Genomic DNA, 22,532 nt, shown 5'->3' with positions numbered 1-22,532 from the left:
AATTTCATAACCTCATAAGTCCTTTACTCCTGTGTCTTCCTATTTCCTTTGGAAATTATATAACAAAAGATACTGATTTGAAAGAATTTGTACTTCTAAATCAAAATTACTATTTAATGAACTGCTAACAAAACAGAGCACTAACACGAACTTGCTCTTAGAATATTTTGCATCTATACATGCTACTTTTATTTCTTGAACATTACATTACTTGATTAATTCTCTTAGGAATTGAAACTTTCATATTGCTATTATTTTCATAAGTATAACAGAATGTGACAAACTCCCTCTATTGAATCTTACGCCACTAAAATTCTTATACCTTTCAGGATGTTCAATACACAGACATTGATTACATGGAAAGGCAACTAGACTTTACGATTGATGAAGAATTCCGTGACCTTCCTCAGTTTGTTGACAAAATAAGAAGTGAGGGGATGAGATACATTATTGTCCTGGTCAGTGTTTATATTTTATATTCTATCTGAGCCTTATTATCTTAGTTTTGTTAAGATTTCTCTCTTGAACGAGGAAGGAAAAGGTGTTTCAAAATATGAAGTATGTAATTTTGGATTGTACTCCCAAATCTAAATCTTTCTTCCTTTAACACTTCATTTCATTTACATGGCTGCCGCAGGCTACCTTCATTCTTAGGTGTATCCTTAGAGATTTAAGACTAAATAAAGCTGGGAATCAAAGGCAGTTTGTTTTCTAGTAATCACCCAAGCTACAGACTGGTCTCAATTTACAGACACTATCACAAAGTGATGATGGATTTTCTATTCCTATACAATTCTCAACTTATTCTCTGGGACTGCTTCTTATGCTTGTCATGTTTAAAAATTTTCCTTCAAATTAGTGATTCAGCGGCTTCCCTGGTGGCACAGTGGTTAGGAATCCTCCTGCTAATGCAGGGGACACGGATTTGAGCCCTGGTCCGGGAAGACCCCGCATGCCACGGAGCAACTAAGCCTGTGCGCCACAACTACTGAGCCTGTGCTCTAGAGCCCGCGAGCCACAACTACACTGAGCGTATGTGCCACAACTACTGAAGCCCGCGTGTCTAGAGCCTGTGCTCCGCAACAATAGAAGCCATCACACTGAGAAGCCCATGCACCGCAACAAAGAGTAGCCCCTGCTTGCCACAAGTAGGGAAAGCCTGTGTGCAGCAACGAAGACCCAACACAGCCATAAATAAATTAATTAATTAATTTATTTTTAAAAGTTAGTGATTCAGTGGGAAGAATATTTCATCAATATGTTACAGAAAGCAAGGTAGGTAGCCAGAAATCCCATGGATATATAAAACCAAAGCAAAAAACACCTGTAATCTTGCTTGAAATCATAGCTAATACATTTTCAAAAGTTCTTAAATTTTCCTTCTAGGGAATTTAGGAGACAATCTAACTAAAACAAAAAAGTTTATGCCATCAGTCCCTTTGTCAGTCTATGTAAGAATACAATATAATGATAATCTAATAATGGGAAATTGTAACATTTTATTACAGCTACTCAAGTGGCTATACTTTTATACCATAGTTACCTGGATTGTATTTCATTTTAATTTTAGGATCCAGCAATTTCAGGAAATGAAACGAAGCCTTACCCTGCCTTTGAAAGAGGACAAGAGAAAGATGTCTTTGTCAAATGGCCTAACACCAATGATATTTGTTGGGCAAAGGTACTGAATTGATTATCTTGAAAGAAAATAAGTGTAAAAATACTATTGGAAAGTTTCTATTTAATTAAGCCACAGTTAAAAACATATTCAGACGAAGAGATGTAATGACTTAATAGGTAATAAATAAAATAATACTCTTTGAGTTCAATCCAAATTATTAGAAACAAAGAAATAGTTTATATGTCCTATGTCCAAATACTATTTGTTTCATCTTTAAATTGCCTTTTATTGTATTTCTTAGTACCTCTTGTGTTTTATTATAAAACTGACATTAATAATATGGTTATTCACTATTCTATACTACATGGGTCATTTAAATGTTTGTACTTCTCTTAAAAACATCTCATTGATAAAAGAAACAATGTTTGTAAAAGCTATACTTATAGTATTCCTGACTTGAACAGGGAATATAATTCATTGTATTTCATTTAAGCAATAATATCCCAACCTGTGTATATTAACACATTATAGAAAGCATCCTGATTTGGCTTATATATAAAGAGTAAAGAAAAAATCCACTAGTCATAACTAGAATGAAAAAAATCCCATAATGGGAGATGTAATTAAATGAAATATGGGAGCCTTTTTGGATCTTGGACCAAAAATAGAATGTTAGTGATAAAAGTGGTGAAATTCGAACATGGACTGTAGATTAGTTAATAATATTCTACTAATGTTAATTTCTTGGTTTTGATAATTGTACAGTGGTTATAAATATGTTAATATTAGGGGAAGAACAGTGAAGTGTATAGAAAAACACTAGGTATAATGTTTGTGATGTTTATATAAGTCTGAAAATATTTCAGAATAAAAAGGTAAAAGTAAAATAGAAAAACTTATGTGATAAACAGTGAAAAATCATGTTTTAAGAAACATTACAGGTATACAGTACTGACTACAGAAAGGGATTTTTTTTCTTCTTACTTTCTCCTCATTTTATATTTTCTCATTCTATACATTTTCTCAGATTTCTACCTTTCAAGCACTATTCTCTATCAGCAACTAATTCCTTGTATGTAATTACAACTCTGTGGATTATTTACATTTTTATATTTTAATTTCTACAACATAGATTTAAATCCCAGAGCTTTTGGCCTGATTGAATTTGGGCTCTGTTCTGTGTTTGTGGTTGCGGTAGAAGAAAACATTGGTAGGCAGGGGGCAGGGGCTGGAGTAGGTGTGAAAACCAAGAAGATATTTGCCTCAGCATGGCATCATCCAACTCAGATCTTCAATTCCTTTCATATAAAAATATATTTTTGTTTTTAGATTTTAATCCTGGAGTAATTATAGAAAGAGTTTTAATATACCACATTAAATTAAATTTAGAATATGCTTTTCATATTAATTCTTGACCAGACCTTTTGGTTACATGCATTGCTTGCAAAATCGCTACTGACGACAAAGGATGGTATTCTTTTCCTTATTTGCCCTACTAAAGAGGAGATTAATATGGAAAATGGGAATAGTTTGCAAATGATACATATACCAGAACACAAACTGAAAAAAATAATTGAAGGAATTACTGATCTGGGGATCTTGAGTCTGTAATATGCTTCTAAAACTCTATTACACTTTGTTTACAACAGTCATACCACACTGAATTTATTTTGAACTGGTTTCCCATTTCTTCTCTCTTTGTAGGTTTGGCCAGGTTTGCCAAATGTAACAAAAGATGAAAGTCTAATAGATGAAGCTGTTAATGTAAGTTTCATATTGATTAACTATTTAAGTGAAAGAAATTCAGCACTGGGATTTAATGACGACTTTGACCAATAATTCAATTTTAATACTTTCCTTAAAAAAGTGATGGCTGGGGCTTCCCTGGTGGCGCAGTGGTTGAGAGTCCGCCTGCCGATGCAGGGGACACAGGTTCGTGCTCCGGTCTGGGAGGATCCCACATGCCGCAGAGCGGCTGGGCCCGTGAGCCATGGCCGCTGAGCATGCGCGTCTGGAGCCTGTGCTCCGCAGCGGGAGAGGCCACAACAGTGAGAGGCCCACATACTGCAAAAAAAAAAAAAAAAAAAAAAAAAAAAAAAAATGTGATGGCTTATTTTCTAATTCTCTATATCACACCATATTAAATCAGATTTATTTATTTTTTTAAATACCAACATGTTTCAGTCACTCTATGAAGCAATTTTACATTTTATTGTATTTAATCCAAGGAACAATTCTTTTTTTTATTTAATTTTTTTTGTAGTAAGAATGCTTAACATGATACTTACTCTTAAAATTTTAAGTTTAAGATATAGCATCCTTCACCCTAAGGACAGTGTTGTACAGCAGATCACTAGAACTTATTCAGCTCGTGTAATTGACACTTTATGACTATTGAATAGCAACTCCCAATTACCCCTGGAACCCCAGACCCTGGCAACTACCATTCAACTCTCAGATTCTATGAGTTTGACTATTTTAGATACCTCATATAAGTGGAATTGTGCAGTATTTGTCTTTCTATAAATGGATGATTTTACTCAGCATAGTGTCCTTAAGGTTTATTCATGTTGCCCTGTATTGGAGAATCTCCTTCTTTTTGAAGACTGAATAGAATTCCATTGTATATACCACATTTTCTTTATCAATTCATCCATCAACGGACATTTAATTTATTTCAATATCTTCACTCTTGTAAATAATGCAGCAATAAATATAGGAGTTCAGATACCTCTTCGAGATCCTGATTTTAGGTCTTTTTGGATAAGTGTCCCCAAATGGGAGTGCTGGATCATATGGTAGTTCTATTTTTAATTTTTGGAAGAATTTTAATACTGTTTTTCTCAGTGGCTGCACCATTTTTCATTCCCACAAACAGTGTACAGGCATCCAGTTTCTCCACATCTTCACCAACACTTGTTTTCCCTGTTTTTTGGATAATACACATCCCAACAGGTGTGACGTGATATCTCACTGTGGTTTTGATTTGCATTTCCCTGATGACTAGTGATGTTGAACATCTTTTCATCTATCTGTTGGCCATTTGTACGTGTACTTTAGAGAAAAGTCTATTCAAATCTTTGCCCATTTTCTAAGTGGGTTATAGTGTTTTCTCTATTGGGTTGTAGGTTACCTTTTCACTTTGTTGATTGTTTCTTATTCTGTGCAAAAACTTTTTAGTTTGATGTAGTCTCACTGGTCTATTTTTGGTTTTTTGCCTGTGCTTTTGGTGTCATATCCATAAAATCTTTGCCAAGACCATTGTCATGAAGCTTTTCCCTTATGTTTTTTCCTAGAAGTTTCGCAGTTTCAGGTGTTACGTTTAGGTCTTTAGTCCATTGTGGTTTGATTTTTGTCTACGGTATAAGATAAGGGTCTGATTTCATTCTTCCACATGTGAATATCCAGTTTTTCCAGCACCATTCTTTAAATAGACTATACTTTCCTCATTGTATATTCTTGGCACCCTTGTCAAAGGTCAGTTGACTATACACGTGTGGATTGATTTCTGGGCTCTTTATTCTGTACCATTGGCCTATGTGTTTATTTTTATGCCAAGACCATACTTTTAATTACTGTAGCTTTGGAATATATTTTGAAATCAGGAAATGTGTTGCCTTCAGCTTTGTTCTACTTACTCAAGATTATTTTGCCTATTCAAGGACTTTATGGTTCCAAATACATTGTAGGATTGTTTTTTATATTTCTGTAAAAGATGCCATTGGGATTTTGACAGGGGTTGCATTGAATCTACAGATTGCTTTCAATACTATGGACATTTTAACAATATTAATTATTTCAGTTCATGAGCATGGATTATCTATTTTTCTGTTTCTTCTTCAATATCTTTCAGTAATGTTTTGTAGTTTTCAGTGTACAAATATTTCAACTCCTTAGTCAAGTTTATTCCTAAGTATTTTATCGTTGTTTGTTGCTACTGTAAATGAGATTATTTTCCTTTCAAACAGTTTATTTTAGTCTATAGAGATGTAACTGATTTTTGCATGTTGATTTTGTATCCTGCAACTTTCCTGAATGTATTTGTTAGTTCTAATAGTTGTGTGTGTGTGTGTGCGTGTGTATTCTTTAGAGATTTCTACATATAAGATTACATCATCTATAAACAGGGACACTTTCACTTCTTCCTTTCTGATTAGGATGCTTTTTTTTCCCCCCTTATTCATATCTAGTTATTTGGATTAGGATTGCCAGGACTATGTTAAATAGAAGTGGCAAGAGTGAGCATCCTTGCCTTGTTTCTGATATGAACTAAAACTCTGAAAGTTTTTTTCTAAATGAGTATATTAGCTGTGGGCATTTATTATAGAGCCTTTATCATGTTGAGGTAATTTCTTTCTATTCCTAGTTTGTTGAGAGTTTTTATCATGAAAGAGTGTTGAATTTTATCAAATAGAGTTTCTGCATTGCTTATTGGTATGACCGTGTGATTTTTTTTTTTTTTTTTTTTTTTTTTTTTTTTGCGGTACACGGGCCTCTCACTGTTTTGGCCTCTCCCGTTGCGGAGCACAGCCTCCAGACGCGCAGGCTCAGCGGCCATGGCTGACGGGCCTAGCCGCTCTGCGCCATGTGGGATCTTCCCAGACCGGGGCACGAACCCGTGTCCCCTGCATTGACAGGTGGACTCTCAACCACTGCGCCACCAGGGAAGCCCTGACCATGTGATTTTTATCATTCATTCTGTTGATGTGCTGAATCACAATGATTGATTTTTGTATGTTAAATAATCCTTGCCTCACAGGGAAAAATCCCACTTATTCATGGTTTATGAGCCTTTTAATGTGCTGTTGAATGTGATTGCTAATATTTTGGTTGAGGATGTTTGCATTTCTACTCATCAGATATTGTTAGGTTGTCTGAAACTAGAAATGCGTCCATTTCTTCTAGGTTATCCAGTCTGTTGTATAATTATTTATCATGGCCTCTTATGATCCTTTCTATTTCTGTGACATCAGCTGTAATTCTCATCTCTTTTTTTCTTAGTCTAGCTAACAGTTTGTAAATTTTGTATATGCTGTCTATAAGAAACTCAGTTTAGATTTAAGGACACACATAGGCTTGAGTGGCTGGAGGAAAATCATACACATTCATTAAAGTTGAGATCAAGCTGCCTTCACTATCACTTGTGAATCTGACAGATAAATGTGTGACTGACTGTTCTCTCTTATGACTTTCTATATGTGGGTCTAAATTTTGTTTTTACAGGGTTCCAGAGCTCATGTAGCTTTTCCAGATTTCTTCAGGAACTCCACAGCAGAGTGGTGGACAAGGGAAATTATAGATTTCTACAATAACCAGATGAAGTTTGATGGCTTGTGGATTGTAAGTAAACTTCAAGAAATTTATATTTTAAGTTATTTATTGTGTATTGATTATGCAAAATTCTTACTAGATTTTAATAATGTTAACAAAGTATTCTTTATGAAATTAGCTCACTCATTTTTTCCATAGAACTTTCTTATGCAAAAGACTGTTAAAATTCAGTTTTAACAATTCAGTTTAAGTATTTAGTTGCTTTTTCCTGAATATTAAAGTTGAATATATTCAACTTGACCAAGAGACCAAAATAGTCTCTTTATATAATGATATATAAATGCTTATAAATATTTATTTTATTTTCATTCAATATAGATATGTCTCACACTCGGCTGTCAGTCTTTGGTATAAGAAGTCATAAACTCTTACAGATGTAGCAAAATCATCTTCTAAATAATATCCTAATTTTAACTTTAAAATTCTGGCAATAAGATTTTTAATATAATTTTGAGATAACATAAAAAGAATTTACTTTATCACAAGTAAATATTTAATACAGGAGTTATTTACATAATAATTATCTAGATTTTTGGAGGTGACATTTCTACTCTGCTGATTTTTCAATACGTATGCATTAATTTACTTACTTTTTTAATTAAAGAAACTTATAGGGGTGCTGTTATGTACAAGCCTTGAGGATGTAAAGTTGTATAAAGATAGTTTTTTTTAATTATATAAAGTTATGTACTATAAGGGATTCCATTAAATATATCCCCAATAATTATATCTTGATCCAGAAAAGATAACCTTTTTATGATGGAGGAATCACCTTTAAATGACAACTAATTTATATATTTATATGATGGTCCGTTTATATATGGTACTAAAATTCTGAAATGTGTACTCAATAGAGATACTCTTTGAAATTTTCTGTATTTGGAAACTATTATCTTATGGTTTTAAAAACCACAAACCATTGTTTTAAAAAAATTGATACAAGGCTCCAGGGCAGAAATGGAGGGAAAGACATGGGGGAATATACACTATTATAATTTAATGTCTAGAAACATAGAAAACAATTCACTTTTATATAGATTTTATCTACAGAGAAAAATAGGACATTTTATGGTTTTCAAAAGGAGATGTGAATTGTAAAATGTTAAGAAAGACTGAGCTAAACTAAATGCTTTAGTATTGTTGAGATGCCTTATACTTTTGCTTTTTAGAATAGTAAAGTACTATTATTCAAATATCCTACTTTAATTTACTGGGTCTCTGAATTAGTTCTTTTAAGAAGATATGCCCTAAATTTGTTTTTTGTTTACTTTTCTTTCTCTTTTTAAGGATATGAATGAACCATCAAGCTTTGTAAATGGAACAACTACTAATCAATGCAGAAATACAGAGCTAAATTATCCACCTTATTTCCCAGGTACAATATTGCTGCTGTGCCTTGGCTGTTATCATGCTATTATTATTTATTAATCAGGTTTATATACCTTATGACATAGAGAACAGGATGCACATTTCCAATACTCACTACCCATCTACACACTGGACCACATCTCAACCCGTTACCAATATCATCTAAATCATCTAACATTACTTCGAGAAGAAAACTCAAGAAACATGTTTTATCTATATGAATAGATTTCTAAATTTGAAGTTGTTACTTTGATTTTCTTAAGAATCTTTCCAGATGTGAGAATTCTAAATATTCTTTAAGATAAAAAATTAAAATCTTTTATAAAGATTTTTTAAAGTTTTTCTTTATTAGGAAAAAAGTGAAACAATGCTAACAACACTTCTTTGGTTGTCCCTGACCTAGGAGGGAAAAGTACGGTCTTTCAACATTCATCCTCATGCTCTTATGTAGGCAGTAAACTGCATAAACAGTTACATCTAAAGTGATGGCAAAGCTCTGAAAATTTGCATCTGAAACTGAGAAAATATGCCAGGGCTTTATGTTAGCAAATGGATTTTTTTTTTAAATCTATTTAATCAGTATTTCTCATCTAAATGCATAAAATATAGTAGACTTTTCGGAGTACACTTACTTTTCAGGTTTTTATGAGTTCATGTTAATTAGTAACATTTTTATTATTGAATATAGTAAAACTGTGCACATATTTTCCAGTCACAACTGTAATTGCAATCACATTGCAGACCATTTTTTCATTTATAATTAGCATAAACAAAGTGCACAAATGGTTGAAAAATCAGTAATATTTTCAAACAATGATTAATGTTTTGCCAAAATAATTTATAGTTACAATTTACATATTTCAATATAAGTTACTTTATAACATATTAATTTTTTTTTATTAATTCTCCCCAGAACTCACAAAAAGAACTGATGGATTACATTTCAGAACCATGTGTATGGAAACTGAGCAGATTCTTAGTGATGGATCATCCGTTTTGCATTATGATGTTCACAATCTATATGGATGGTCACAAGCGAAACTTACTTATGAGTAAGCAATCTTCATAATCATCGTTTCTGACTCTTATTTTTTAGATATTAAATTTAATGTTACCTCTTTTGAGTCCTTCCCTGCTGACCTTATCTTACTTGGTCCTTCATGGCACTTAGAATAATTGTCTCTCTCTCTGTATCTTTGTTTTAAATTTTTATCCAATTCCCAAAAGAACCCTGAACCATTTTATTTTGTTCCCCAGTATGCACCCAGCTTATAGTAGCAAAATGCCTAACAAATAGTCGGTGCTCAAAGAATAATTTTTAATGAATAATTGAGTAAATAATATATAGTTTGATGTCACTAATTAAAACATGAAATCTGACTAAATCTACTATTTAAATCCATTATTAGCAAATAACAATAAATGTCAATGACCTTAAGCTTCTTAAACGTTAATATCCATATTAAACAAAATCTTATGTGAGGCTAATGATGATGGAATACAGGCCATTCTTTGAGTATCAAGTCTTTATTAACACTGTGCAATAAAATGTTCTGCAATGATAGAAATGTTCTATAATTCTATTGTCCAATATGGTAGCCACTAGCCATATATGGTTGTTGAGCAATGTGGCTAGTGTGACTCAGGAATAGAATTTAAAATTTTATTTAATTTTCATAAATGTAAATTAAATAGCCCCACATGGCTAGTGGTCACTATATTACACAGTGCAGCTCTAGATCACTGGTTCTTAACTACACACTGTAATCAACTGGAGATTATTTTTTTTAATTTTTATTTTATATTGGAGTATATTAGATTTACAATGTTGTGTTAGTTTCAGGTGTAGAGCAAAGTGATTCAGTTATATGTATACATATATATATTCTTTTTCCATTTAGCTTGTTACAGAATATTGAGTAGAGTTACCTGTGCTATACAGCAGGTCCTTGTTGGTTATCTATTTTAAATATAGTTCAAACTGAAGATTTTTTAATAAATGCTGATTTAATTAATCTGAACTATAGCATAAGCATCTGAATTTTTAAAAATCCCCCAGGTGGTTCTAATGAGTATCCAGGGTTGAAAACCATGGTTCTAATATATGATGGAAGTTGGAAAAAGAATGAAAAGCATTTTGGAGTAAAGGGTATGGGTAATATTTCCTCACTTAGTGAAGCATGCTTATCTTATTTCTAGCACCAAATTCTTTTTCAACCTAGAATATGTGAATTATTTAAGATATTATTACGTGAATGAATGACTACAGATTTGTTGACCAAATCCCAATGTAAGGGCACTAAGAACATACAGAAAGACTAAGGAACGTCAGCAGGACAGGAATAAAGATGCAGAGAATGGACTAGAGGACACAGGGAAAGGGAAGGGCAAGCTGGAACAAAGTGAGAGAGTAGCATTGACATATATGCACTACCAAATGTACAATAGATAGCTAGTTGGAAGCAGCTGCATAGCACAGGGAGATCAGCTTGGTTCTTTGTGACTGCCTAAAGGGGTGGGATACAGAGGGTGGGAAGGAGACACAAGGGGGAGGGGATATGGGGATATATGTATGCATATAGCTGATTCACTTTGTTATACAGCGGAAACTAACACAACATTGTAAAGCAATTTTACTCCAAAAAAGATGTTAAAAAAAAAAGAGTAAACAAACTGACAAAAAAGCAAAATCTGTGTAATGTGATAGATACTACAATAGTGTTATGAGAAACAAGGAGAGTGCTCAGCTAACTCTATCAGGAAAATAGAAGTGACATCAAAAGAAAAGTTATCATTTGAACTGATCTTGAAGAAAAAAAAGAAATATGCTAGGGAGTAAAGGAAGGAAACTACATTTCACCAAGGCAAAGAAAGTAAATGAAATTTGTCATAAGCTATTTCTAGGATATCTATGGCCACCTAAACCATAATAAGTGCATTATAGCTTCTACAATTGGGATCTCTGGATAAGAATCATGGATTTGCTCTTTGTCGATCTGTGAGAAGGATATGGTTGGCACACTTCTAGGATTTAATGAATGTGTCAGTATGTTACTAGACAATGCCAATGAATTTTAAATCTCCATGGAGAGAAGAATAATAATCAATTAAAATATATTTGGCTAAGTGGAAATAAAACAATGCTGGTTCCTGGGAAATAAGGATCTGAGGTGAGGATGAATTTCCTTGTCTTGTGCTAGAATTTTGTGTTGTTTGACAATAACATCAAAATAGAGGCTCTTCAAGATTATAAATTCTATTATGCAGTAATTCAAAGTTGTGTGTAAAGAGAAACTACTTTGGAGAAACACTAACAATGTCAACTTGAAAAAATTCGTAATAAGTATTTTGTAATATAAAAAAAAGAGTAAACAAACTGGTCTTCAATAATGCCTTTTTATTGGGACAAATGCTTCTTTAGTTAACCCTGCTGGAGCATAATATTGGAACACAATTATCCTCAGCTAACCTCACTTTACCATAAAGCTATAGATATTAAACATAACAAAAATATTGAGAAGTGAGTGATGAACTCTTTGGCAAAACTTATGCATCTTGAGATGAAAGTATGTACTTTAAGGAAAATTGGAAGAAAATATTTTTTTTCATAGAGGGCAGTAAATTGAACTTCTGGAGCACATTACAGAATCTAGCATGGTTCCTGACACACTGTAGGATGTTTAGTAAATGTAAGTGAATCAATTTTTATCTCACCACAACTATCAAAATTATATAAATAAATTCAAGGCAAAAGTAGGTAAATTTCTAAATAGTTGATATACAAAGGTGTTTAGAGATGTTTAAGACCCATTTTTAACTCTTAAATAACATTATGAAGAAGATATCAGTACAATCTTCCAAAGAACATCCCTTTAATAATGTTAATTTTGCTCCTGTCCATAAAATTTTTCAGTAAAATTTAACCACATTTGTTGTTTAAGTTAAACAGATTAATAAATTTTAAATGTTGAGTTAAAAAGCCCAATTTATGCATAGCTATAGACTTTTTATATCTTTTAAATACTTTCTTACTATTTATTTTTTTCAGTTATATGAGAAAAAAAATTGTTGAACTCTCCTTCAGATATTTTAGAGATTAAATATAGTCATTATACGTTTAAGACCTTGACAAGTGTAAAAGGATGCTATAAATAAATTACGTTTAAGCAAATAATGGAGAGTAAAGACTTTTTATCATTTGAGAAAACTGAAAGGATTAAGAGTGTAATTTATTTCTTAAGTTACTCAGACTGTACCATTTTATTGTTCCTTTCTGTGACTCATTTTCTGTTTTCAAAATTCGCACACATTTGACATTCACCTAGTTCTTGTTATTGTGCTCTTCACTTAACATGAAACAAACAACTGAAACAAGGAAAGAACAGAATGAGTGGATGCAGAAATAGGAGGTAAATAATCAGCTTGAAAGACTGCAAACAGTTTCATAGAAAAAACCTTGGAGATCAGTGGCAAATGAAGAAGTTTCATGTATAAATCCCATACAAAAAGTTTTCAGTCTTCAATTGATCTTTGTCTTATTTAAAATTCAATATTGTACTGAAATAAAGCCTATGCTTCAGATATAGGGAGAAATATATTTTTAAAATTTCAAATTGTGTGTTTAAATCTCAGATAATTATCCAAGGATTATACAGCTATATATTCCGTACTTTCATCTTCAACAATACCTTGAATGACTTTTGAGAGTACTACATATTTTTCATTAGAAAGAACATAGAAAAATCAAAATCTTTGACTCCCTTTGGAAGTTCAGGTTGTGTTAAGTACACAATTTTTAAGTAAATGCCCAAGATTTTTGTAATCTTAATTTAGAATGAAATAAAAATGTTAATAAATATAAGTTCTTTTCTCAGATATTCCTAGAGACTGGGTTATTTAGCAACTTGGAAAATTATGTTGCTTTTCGATGTTTAGTGAATCTAACCTGAAAAATAAGAGGGGCTTTTTTTTTTGGGAGAATTGTGTACTATAGGAAGTGACCTCTTCTTGCAATTTTTTTAACAAAAAATAAGACCGGTATAGATTAAAAAAAGAAAAACACTATACAGGTCATATATAATTTGGAAGTTTTCTTGGTTATAGCTGTAACTTTCTCTTAATTAACTGTTAGTAACTTGAAAAAATATGGAATACGTGTCTCTTAGATATTACTTTCTGATTAATATGGCTGAGTTGAACATTGATATAGCTGGTATCAATGTTTAAAAAAGATTGAGATCTGAATCCATAAAACCATTTCCATGGTTTAGACTTTCACATTCTTCTCACTAAAGAAATCTCAAATTTAAGTTTTACTTATACACTCAGAAACAATGGAAATATTTCAGCTTACAAAAACTTGTTATCCAACTCTAAAACTGAAATTACATTTTCTGATCTAATGGTGAGTCTCTTTGAGTTGTGAAACTGGCAAGTTACTATTTCTAATGGATAGTAAATATATAATACTAAATTTTTTGCTTTCTAAAAATATAATTCAAAAGAAGTCTTTAGTTTTCAAAGAGATTTTTTAAATAAACATTGAGAGAAACAATCCTGTATAACTTTCTCTTTTCTGAGCATTACGGTCAGTATTCTAAAATAATTTAATATCACCCAGTCAGAGACAGCAGTATTGGGGGTATATTTACCAATTGATTTCATCAGTAATTAAAAACAGTAGTCAACTTAATCATTTTGAAATTATTATCTTTAGAAACCATGACAAAAATAAAGATATTTATTTATTGTTAGGGCTTTAAACTATTTAATTTTTTTTTCAGTTCAATATTCTCCTTTCACATAACCCACATTTGTAATCTACATGTACAGTTTTCTAAAAATCATTGTTTTCCTTTAGAAGGACTTTTTTTCCCAATAACATAAGATATTTTTATAACTTTTCTAATACTTTTAAAAAACTGCTCATGTAGACAATTATAAACATGTAATAAAAATGTTTCTGTAACACAATATTGAAATTCTTTTTATAAGCTAAATTTTCCAAATCAACTTGTAACAGAGAACAAACTGTATTATGGTTGAAAAGTGTTTCTTAAAATTAAATTAAGTTCATTGTGATTAACCATCTGTAAAGTTGGAGCATGATGGAAATGTCTACAAAATATTTATAGCTATGTAATTTTAAATTATAGTTTTAGTGGTGGCAAGTGATTTACCAAATAAGAAATATTCTGTGAAGGGTTACAAAGGAGATTTTTCTAATGCAAGAGGTTACATTTCCCATAAGAGAAAATTGTTATGAAAATATTTTATGCAGAATTCTTCTCAATCAGAAATCTAAAAAGGCATATATTTGGTTATTAACTTAAAGCCTCAGTAAAGACTTTTTGCAAAAGTAAGACATAAGGCAGAAGAAAAGAACCTTCAATAATATGTATTTCTTCTGTGTGGAAACATTAAAGATTTGGGACAACTCTATCCTTGTAAATAATTTTTATATCAATTAAATAAAATGAATTTTCTTTACCAATTAACTAAACTTAAGATACAAGTTTCCATGAAGATTCCTAAACTGATCATCAGTTCTTCCATTCCCTATATATACATTCATTTCTTGTTAAATGTCTCCAAATACGTGTGACATATGTTAAATATATTACTGATTCTCAATTGACTAGATCCTTTATATTTGTTATAAAAAATGAAGCAGTGAAGATCGTTTTCTTATATGATTTTTTTAAGAGAGACATACAAGTAGGAAATTTTAAGTTAGCAAATACAATATTGTTTCTATTATCAACATATGGTTCAATATATCATCATATATCTGTTTAAAATATTTTCAGTTTCCTGTAATTTTGAGATATTCATGAATTCAAAAGTTTCTTAAGCTACTATTATATGTATTAGGTGTAAAGAATATAAAGAAGATTAAGTCAGTCCTTAACCTCAAGAATCTCAAGGTGTCATTTAAGAAGCTTTATGTATAAACAAATCAGTACAATTACTGTGGTCCATCTTTAACAAGGAAATGATTAGATACAGTTTATAACATGGTAATGGGTTACAAATCTGCCTAATTAAGTATTTGAAATATTTCCTCCTGATATAGTTCTCTAGTCCTTGTTCATATACAAATTATTTTAAGTAATATAAAAATAAACATTTTCTTTCCAATTAATATATATATATGAATACTCCCTAAAACAGGGAGTATTATAGCAAATATTCTCTGCAGAGTAATATGAAGATTAAATGTTGACAAATTATAAATAAGAAGGGTTGGAGCAATTAATGGAGCCTAAATCTTTATAAGAGAACACATTTAAGTAGAATAAAATGTGTTCATTCAAAAACTTTCAATATAATTAGTTGATTTGATAATATCAATAGTTGACTTGTATTCACTGAACCAATAAATAAAGGGCCACTTAGACATGTCACTCTGGAAAATGTTGGAAGGAAAAAAGATGTCCTTTATGCTTGTAAGGATTTTATAGTATAATGAGCAAAGATTCACTTATAAAGAGCTAGTCGTAATAAGAGACAGCATAGACACCATAAATCGGATAGTTTTTTTCTTTAATGAAGTGGTCCTAAGTAGAAATATCCAAAGAAAATACCTCATATAAAAACTCATAGATCCTCTCCATCTATATTAGTGCATTGCAGAAGGCAACTGGCAAAAGAGGAATTGTTATTTCTCGTTCTACATATCCTACGGCTGGAAGATGGGTAGGACACTGGCTTGGAGACAGCTATGCAAAATGGGACAATTTGGACAAATCTATCATTGGTATGTGAGAGTCACCATCTTTATCATTATTCTTTTAAATCTTCTATTAGGTATTCACTTTTGCTAGTTCATATACTTTGTAAGTCCTTCTCTGAAATGTACTTTTGGCATCATATTTTATGACAAACAGCATAATGAAAAGGCAATGGGCCAGAAAGCAGGATCTAGTTTATTTTGAGAAAATAATTTCATCCCTTTTGGTCTCAGTTTCCTTTTATGAAAGGGCAAGATATGGGAAGGATAACATATAGAGCTAAGAATAGAAATGCTTAGAAATTCTAGATTCTAGGGAATAAGAATCACTCATAGATGCTAAAGTATGAAACATCTCAAACCAAATTTTGGAAGTTTTCTGACAATAGTTGGATAAAGAGTAAATGAAATTTATTTTAAAGAGAATATTTTTCTGTTTCATATCTAAACATAAAAATTCTTTACTATTTATATTAGGATTCAAGGAAAACAATCAATGTTTAGAAATATTCCTTTAAAAGAAGAGCTGGGAGGGGGCTTCCCTGGTGGCACAGTGGTTGAGAGTCTGCCTGCCGATGCAGGGGGCACGGGTTCGTGCCCCAGTACAGAAAGATCCCACATGCCGTGGAGCAGCTGGGCCCGTGAGCCATGGCCGCCGACCTGCGCGTCCAGAGCCTGCGCTGTGCAAAAAAAAAAAAAAAAAAAAAAAGAAGAGCTGGGAATTCACATGCTTTCTATTTTATTAAAATGATCATTCCTCAGGAGATTTTTAGCTAATAAGGATAATTCAATTTGTTTCATATAATGAGACCTATGGTTAAATAATTACAAAGACAGCATTTTATTTTAAAAATAAAACCAAGGAAGACTTCCCTGGTGGTGCAGTGGTTAAGAATCCGTCTGCCAATGCAGGGGACACGGGTTTGAGCCCTGGCCCGGGAAGATCCCAGATGACACGGAGCAACTAAGCCTGTGCTCCATAACTACTGAGCCTGCACTCTAGAGCCCACGAGCCTCAACTACTGAAGCCCGAGTGCCTAGAACCCGTGCTCCGCAACAAGAGAAGCCATTGCAATGAGAAGCTCACACACCACAAGGAACAGTAGCCCCTGCTCGCCGCAGCTAGAGAAAGCCTGCACGCAGCAACGAAGACCCAATGCAGCCATAAATAAAAAATAAATAAATAAATAAATTTATTTTTTTAAGAAAGGAATCACTAGCGCTTTCTTCTCATACTATAATGTGTTCGTAACAGTTTTGTGATCTAAATGTGTCATCTTGAAAGTGTCAAGGAGGCATTATTAGAGTGTCTTATTTTTATAAATGTCATTAACATTATAAAGTAAAAAATACATAAATTTCATGGGAAGAAATGAAAGAAAAGTATATCAATAACCTGAAAAATGTTTCATTGAATTAGAGGTCAGTATTAGAAATAGAACATCTTCATAAATAGAAAAGAAAATGTCAAAATATATGAAATAGTGGCCTTCTATAATTTTTTTCCTAATTTTTTTAGGTATGATGGAATTTAGTTTGTTTGGAATGTCATATGTAAGTAGCTCTATTCCTTTTGTCTTCATCACTTGTTAATATTAAGAAACAAACTATTAAAATTAATTAAATATAACTGTATTTTAGACTGGAGCAGATATCTGTGGTTTCTTCAACAATTCGGAATATCAGCTCTGTGCCCGCTGGATGCAACTTGGAGCATTTTATCCAAATGCAAGAAATCACAACACTGCATTTACTGGAGTATGTAATTACTGCATTTACTCTCATTCCTTTGCCCCACTAACCTTAAACGTTTTTGAATAGAATTCACCCTTCCTGGCTGATTTCCAGATGAATGTTTTGAATCTCTTTACATTTACTGACGGCATCTGAGCCCATCACTCTGAGAAGTTTCTGACTTGGGTTTTCTTTATACTTTGGGTTTCAGGACTTGGTTAGCTGGCATACTTACTGCTGCTCTATATAATTTTGAATTAGCCAGAAAAAAAATTCCTTCTGGAAATTATTCCAAACCTGGACAGAACGATAAAAAAAAATCAGTTTCAAACTAAATAATTAGAAAAGCCATTTAAAATCAATGCCCGAAATGGGCAGATTTAAAAAGCAAATGTTTTAAAAATGAGTTGAGAAACAGAAAAAAATAAAAGGAAAAGGGAATCATGGAAACTAATTTCTGAGTGGTGACACTGTTTACTTTACTATATACTTTACTAAACTGGAAGAACTTTTGGAGACAATAATAAAAATTATGAAAAAGTATAAACAATTGCAAGCAATATATAAGTAAGTGCTAAATTTTGTTATACTTTCAGTGAAGACATATAGAAGAAAGATAAATTATCAAAATGCACCTCATGGAAGAATTGTAGACAGAGCTGGTCTTTTAAGGATGGGTTCTAGCCATAGTAACCGAATGGTAGAGCTCATCATGAGTTTTGAATTCTTCATGTCACCCTGAGAAATTTTTTGTCAGAATAGAAGGGAGAATTTATATTAGAAAATGAAAAATAAAAATGAAAATCTATACAAAGTTAGAAGGCAGTATGGGACCACATTTTGGAAAAATTTGAAAGTTGGGCAATAGAGACAACTTGATGGCATAGGAATATTTTAGCAGGAAAACTTTATGTCAGTAATGAAATTCAGAAAGCTGTATTGTTGGGAGAGTAAGGCATGAATCAATAAAATCCTGAACAGGGATTCATTCAACAAGAATTCATTGAAAATCTATTATTTAATATTTACAAAATCCCTGCCCTAATACTTTATATAATGCAGGAATGATAGAGATAACAGATAATAGACAATTTTATATATATATATATATATGTATATATATATATATATATATATATATATATATATATAAAACAGCAGGTACAAATAAATCGTATGAGGGAAAACTAGAGTAAGCTAAAATGATAGAGATTTGTGGGTGTTCTGGTTTAGAAGGGATTCTCAAGGTGGTCCTCTTGGATGAAGCGACATTAGCATTAGAGCAGAGACTTGAGTTGAGGAAAGCAACAAATTTATATATATGGGGGAGAATTCCAGTTCTGGGGAACAGGTGAAAGACTCCAAGATGTGAATGTGGCTGGAGCTTTTGAGAAGATGAAATGGGAGAGGGAAAGACTGACGAAGTACTTCTGAATAAAAATCTACAGAACTCAACTTAAGTTTAATTATGAGGTAATATAATTGAATTTAGGAATGCATGGTTTAGAATTAAATGCTTGTGTTTTATCATGTTAAAACTGAAATAACATCAACAAAGTCAGTATGCAACAGATATGATCTTTGCCTTTTCTAACTTGACTTTGAAGCTAGTAACAGTAGGATCATATTGATATATTGCTTAATATTTCTTGGACCGTTGCACTTTCAAGGTTTTGCCTATTCTAACACTACATGTACCAGTGATAGCAATCGGTCATCATTCAAACGTTCTTACTACTTAAATCTAGAAAAGTTGGAATCTTCATAGATATGATACCACTCTTAAGTGCTCTGCTCCTATTGATAAAAACAAGAAAACATTGCAAGTGTTGCCCCCTGGAGTTATGTAGCAGCCTTGTTTTTTCCCTTGGTATAAATTAGAATGTAAAATACTAATCACTCTCCTTATTATTTTTTTTAGCCACTAAGTGCAATAACATTTTTTAGAAGCTTTTATCTTTCCAGTGTCAATTTTAGTCTTTTTACCTGGGGAGTATATTCCAGAGCAGACATGGGCATGTTCTTTTTTATCCAACATTAATTAGATCCCCTCTTCCTCCTATACTATTAATTCTTTAGTACCATAACTTATTCATTTCTCATGAGAACACACAATGTGCAGGGTCACCATGATGGGCTCTGCATGTCTGTTTATTTCAATGCACTTATATATAGCATTCTGTTTCTCTCCTAGACTTTTCACCCTACACTGAGCATCACCACAGTTGACAATGTGTTTGTCACCTATTCAAATGTGAACTGCTCTTTACATATGTTCACCTAAATGAAATCAAGCCATGGACTTAATTTGCATTTTCTTATTAAAATATTAGTTATGCTTTCTCTTTCCACTGTATGAGATAGAAATAACTATTCCATAAGGTTTTTGTGATGTAGCACATGACAGTGAATTAAATTATGCCTTATTTTTTATTCTTCAAATATGTATTTGAAAATTATGATTTAAACAAGGACAACAGCTTATGACACTTTCATTTTGCTTTGTTTCAGAGAAAACATCCTGCTTCCTGGAATGCAACTTTTTCTGAAATGTCAAGGAATATTCTAAATATTAGATACACTTTATTGCCCTATTTCTATACACAGATGCATGAAATTCATGCTCATGGTGGCACTGTTATCAGACCCCTTTTGCATGAGTAAGCACAATTTTTTTTTCCTATCACAGAGAGAGATAGCTTTCATTTAATTTACTTAGTAATCAGTTATACTGCCATATAAAACATTTTAAATTGAAAACTTTTTCATTGTTATTTAAGTGTACATTTTGGGTTAATAAGCATTTACATAAATAAATCTACTAATAAACAGACTAATATATGCCATTAAAAATGAAACACAATCAGTTTTTAAAAAGTAATAATTCTTAGGAATAACTATTGTATACCAGGTATTGTTTGAGAGAATTTACATACCTTATTACATTGAGTGTTTACAAAAGGTCTTGGAAATAAGTAATATCTCTAAATTATGGTTGACTTAATTGAAGTTTACAGCAGTTAAGTAAATCCACCATATACAAATGCCTGACTAAGAAGACCATCCAACTCCTCCTAGAGGTGTTCTAATTGGGTACCCTAGAACAGTTCTACCATTCTCTGTGACAATTGTTTTGGATTTACTCCTTGAAGCTCAAACTGATATATGACCAAATATTGAAATTCTATTCTATGGAGTATAGTTGCAAAAATTTTAGCCTGTTCTATTTTTAAGGCAAATACAAGCAATTTCTTATGGATGTTACAAAAAAAACCCCACACACATTCAACCATAAATACAAAAAAACCCTTGAAATAATCATGATATACTTAGCTTCTTGTGTGCCCTATATTACCAGAGTAATTGATTGGGGTGATTTGTTAGATTTCACCATTGATAAATCAGTAAAAAATAAACAGCGAATATTTACTCAAATTAAACAGTAGTAGCCAATATAAAATTACCAAAATAATAAGTAGATCAATATGCCTTCTGTTCTAATAATAAAATATCCAACTTTCCAAAAAAAAGGGAAAAAAAATACTTCCTAGGTTCAAATTATCCTCTAGTAATTTATTACCGTAATCCCTTCTTTATTTCTGGTAACATTTTATTAAACTCTTTCCTCTTTTATTTCTAGAATTTTCCTCTTTGTCTTCTCCCTATTAACTTTCCAGAAGAGCTGGAGTATCAGCACTGGTCTGAGTCCCCAGCCAGAAACATTATTATTAACTATGCAGACTCTTGTCCTGCTGAGAACTTCTGGGTTTTTGTTCCCATAGGAAGTACATAGAGGAAGAACCCAGCAGTCCAATTTAGCATTAATCTCAGTTTAGAGTAAAACAAAACACAAACAAAAGAACAAAAATTAAAAATGTATACTTCCATTTCAATTAAAGAAAAAATGTGGACATTAATAGTTGCAATTCTCAAACTATAAAAAGCAGATTTTGTTTTTTCAGCCATTTATATCTCAAACTCAGAAAAATATTAACAAATGGAAGAACATTTAAGGATTTATAAATTCACTATTCAGTTAGCTTAATTTACATAGGATGTGCAAACTCTTTTTAAAGTTACCAAATTAAGATTCTTAAAACACATTTGTCTCACACTTTTCTTCCAGAGTGTTTATAATTCTTGCTTCCTGGTTTGTTGATCTTCTATTAGACAAAGTTAATATTTGAATTTATGTGAGTTCTCTTCAAAGGAGATTTCTCACTCGGTCTTACACATCCATGGCAACTCTGTGCTTTGTTGGAAGGTTTAGTCATGGTCTAGATTTACTTATAAAGTATTGTACACTGCACACTGAATTCCAAGTGATAAAATTGTTTTTGATTTTTTATGTTTTGATTTTCATTTCAATCCACAAAAGTCCATACTGCAAAATGTGATTTTAATAATTATTTTATGGTATTCAGAAGAGATAAATTTCTTTGATTTAATTTTGTAAATATTTTGTCCAGGTTCTTTAATGAAAAGCCAACCTGGGATATATTCAAACAGTTCCTGTGGGGTCCAGCATTTATGGTTACCCCTGTATTGGAAGCTGTAAGTCCTACAACATATTTTTGTTCACAAAATAATTTTTCCATGGTTTATATGTTTTTAATGACTATGTCTTTAAATTCTAGTATGCTGACACTGTAGAAGGCTATGTCCCTAATGCTCGGTGGTTTGATTACCATACAGTAAGTAGTTAAGGAATTCTGGGGGATTGACTAAACAGAAATGGGTAACAAC

At 31.9% G+C, this 22,532-nt stretch overlaps 1 protein-coding gene across 1 annotated transcript in view; it reads left to right on the top strand.

Moving 5' to 3' along the window:
- Window positions 1-22,532, top strand: part of SI (sucrase-isomaltase) — a 98,716-nt gene that overhangs the window by 65,362 nt on the left and 10,822 nt on the right. Inside the window, exons 31-42 of the mRNA XM_019946049.1 lie at window positions 330-458; window positions 1,571-1,681; window positions 3,326-3,385; window positions 6,845-6,961; window positions 8,240-8,327; window positions 9,234-9,372; window positions 15,946-16,079; window positions 17,572-17,606; window positions 17,694-17,810; window positions 20,298-20,446; window positions 22,256-22,340; window positions 22,424-22,480. Coding sequence (XP_019801608.1) covers window positions 330-458; window positions 1,571-1,681; window positions 3,326-3,385; window positions 6,845-6,961; window positions 8,240-8,327; window positions 9,234-9,372; window positions 15,946-16,079; window positions 17,572-17,606; window positions 17,694-17,810; window positions 20,298-20,446; window positions 22,256-22,340; window positions 22,424-22,480 — 1,221 coding nt within the window. The remainder of the gene's footprint in view (window positions 1-329; window positions 459-1,570; window positions 1,682-3,325; window positions 3,386-6,844; window positions 6,962-8,239; window positions 8,328-9,233; window positions 9,373-15,945; window positions 16,080-17,571; window positions 17,607-17,693; window positions 17,811-20,297; window positions 20,447-22,255; window positions 22,341-22,423; window positions 22,481-22,532) is intronic.

Source organism: Tursiops truncatus, chromosome 4, assembly GCF_011762595.2.
Source record: "Tursiops truncatus isolate mTurTru1 chromosome 4, mTurTru1.mat.Y, whole genome shotgun sequence".
NCBI lineage: Eukaryota > Metazoa > Chordata > Mammalia > Artiodactyla > Delphinidae > Tursiops > Tursiops truncatus.
This window is presented reverse-complemented; position numbering and strand designations above follow the sequence as displayed.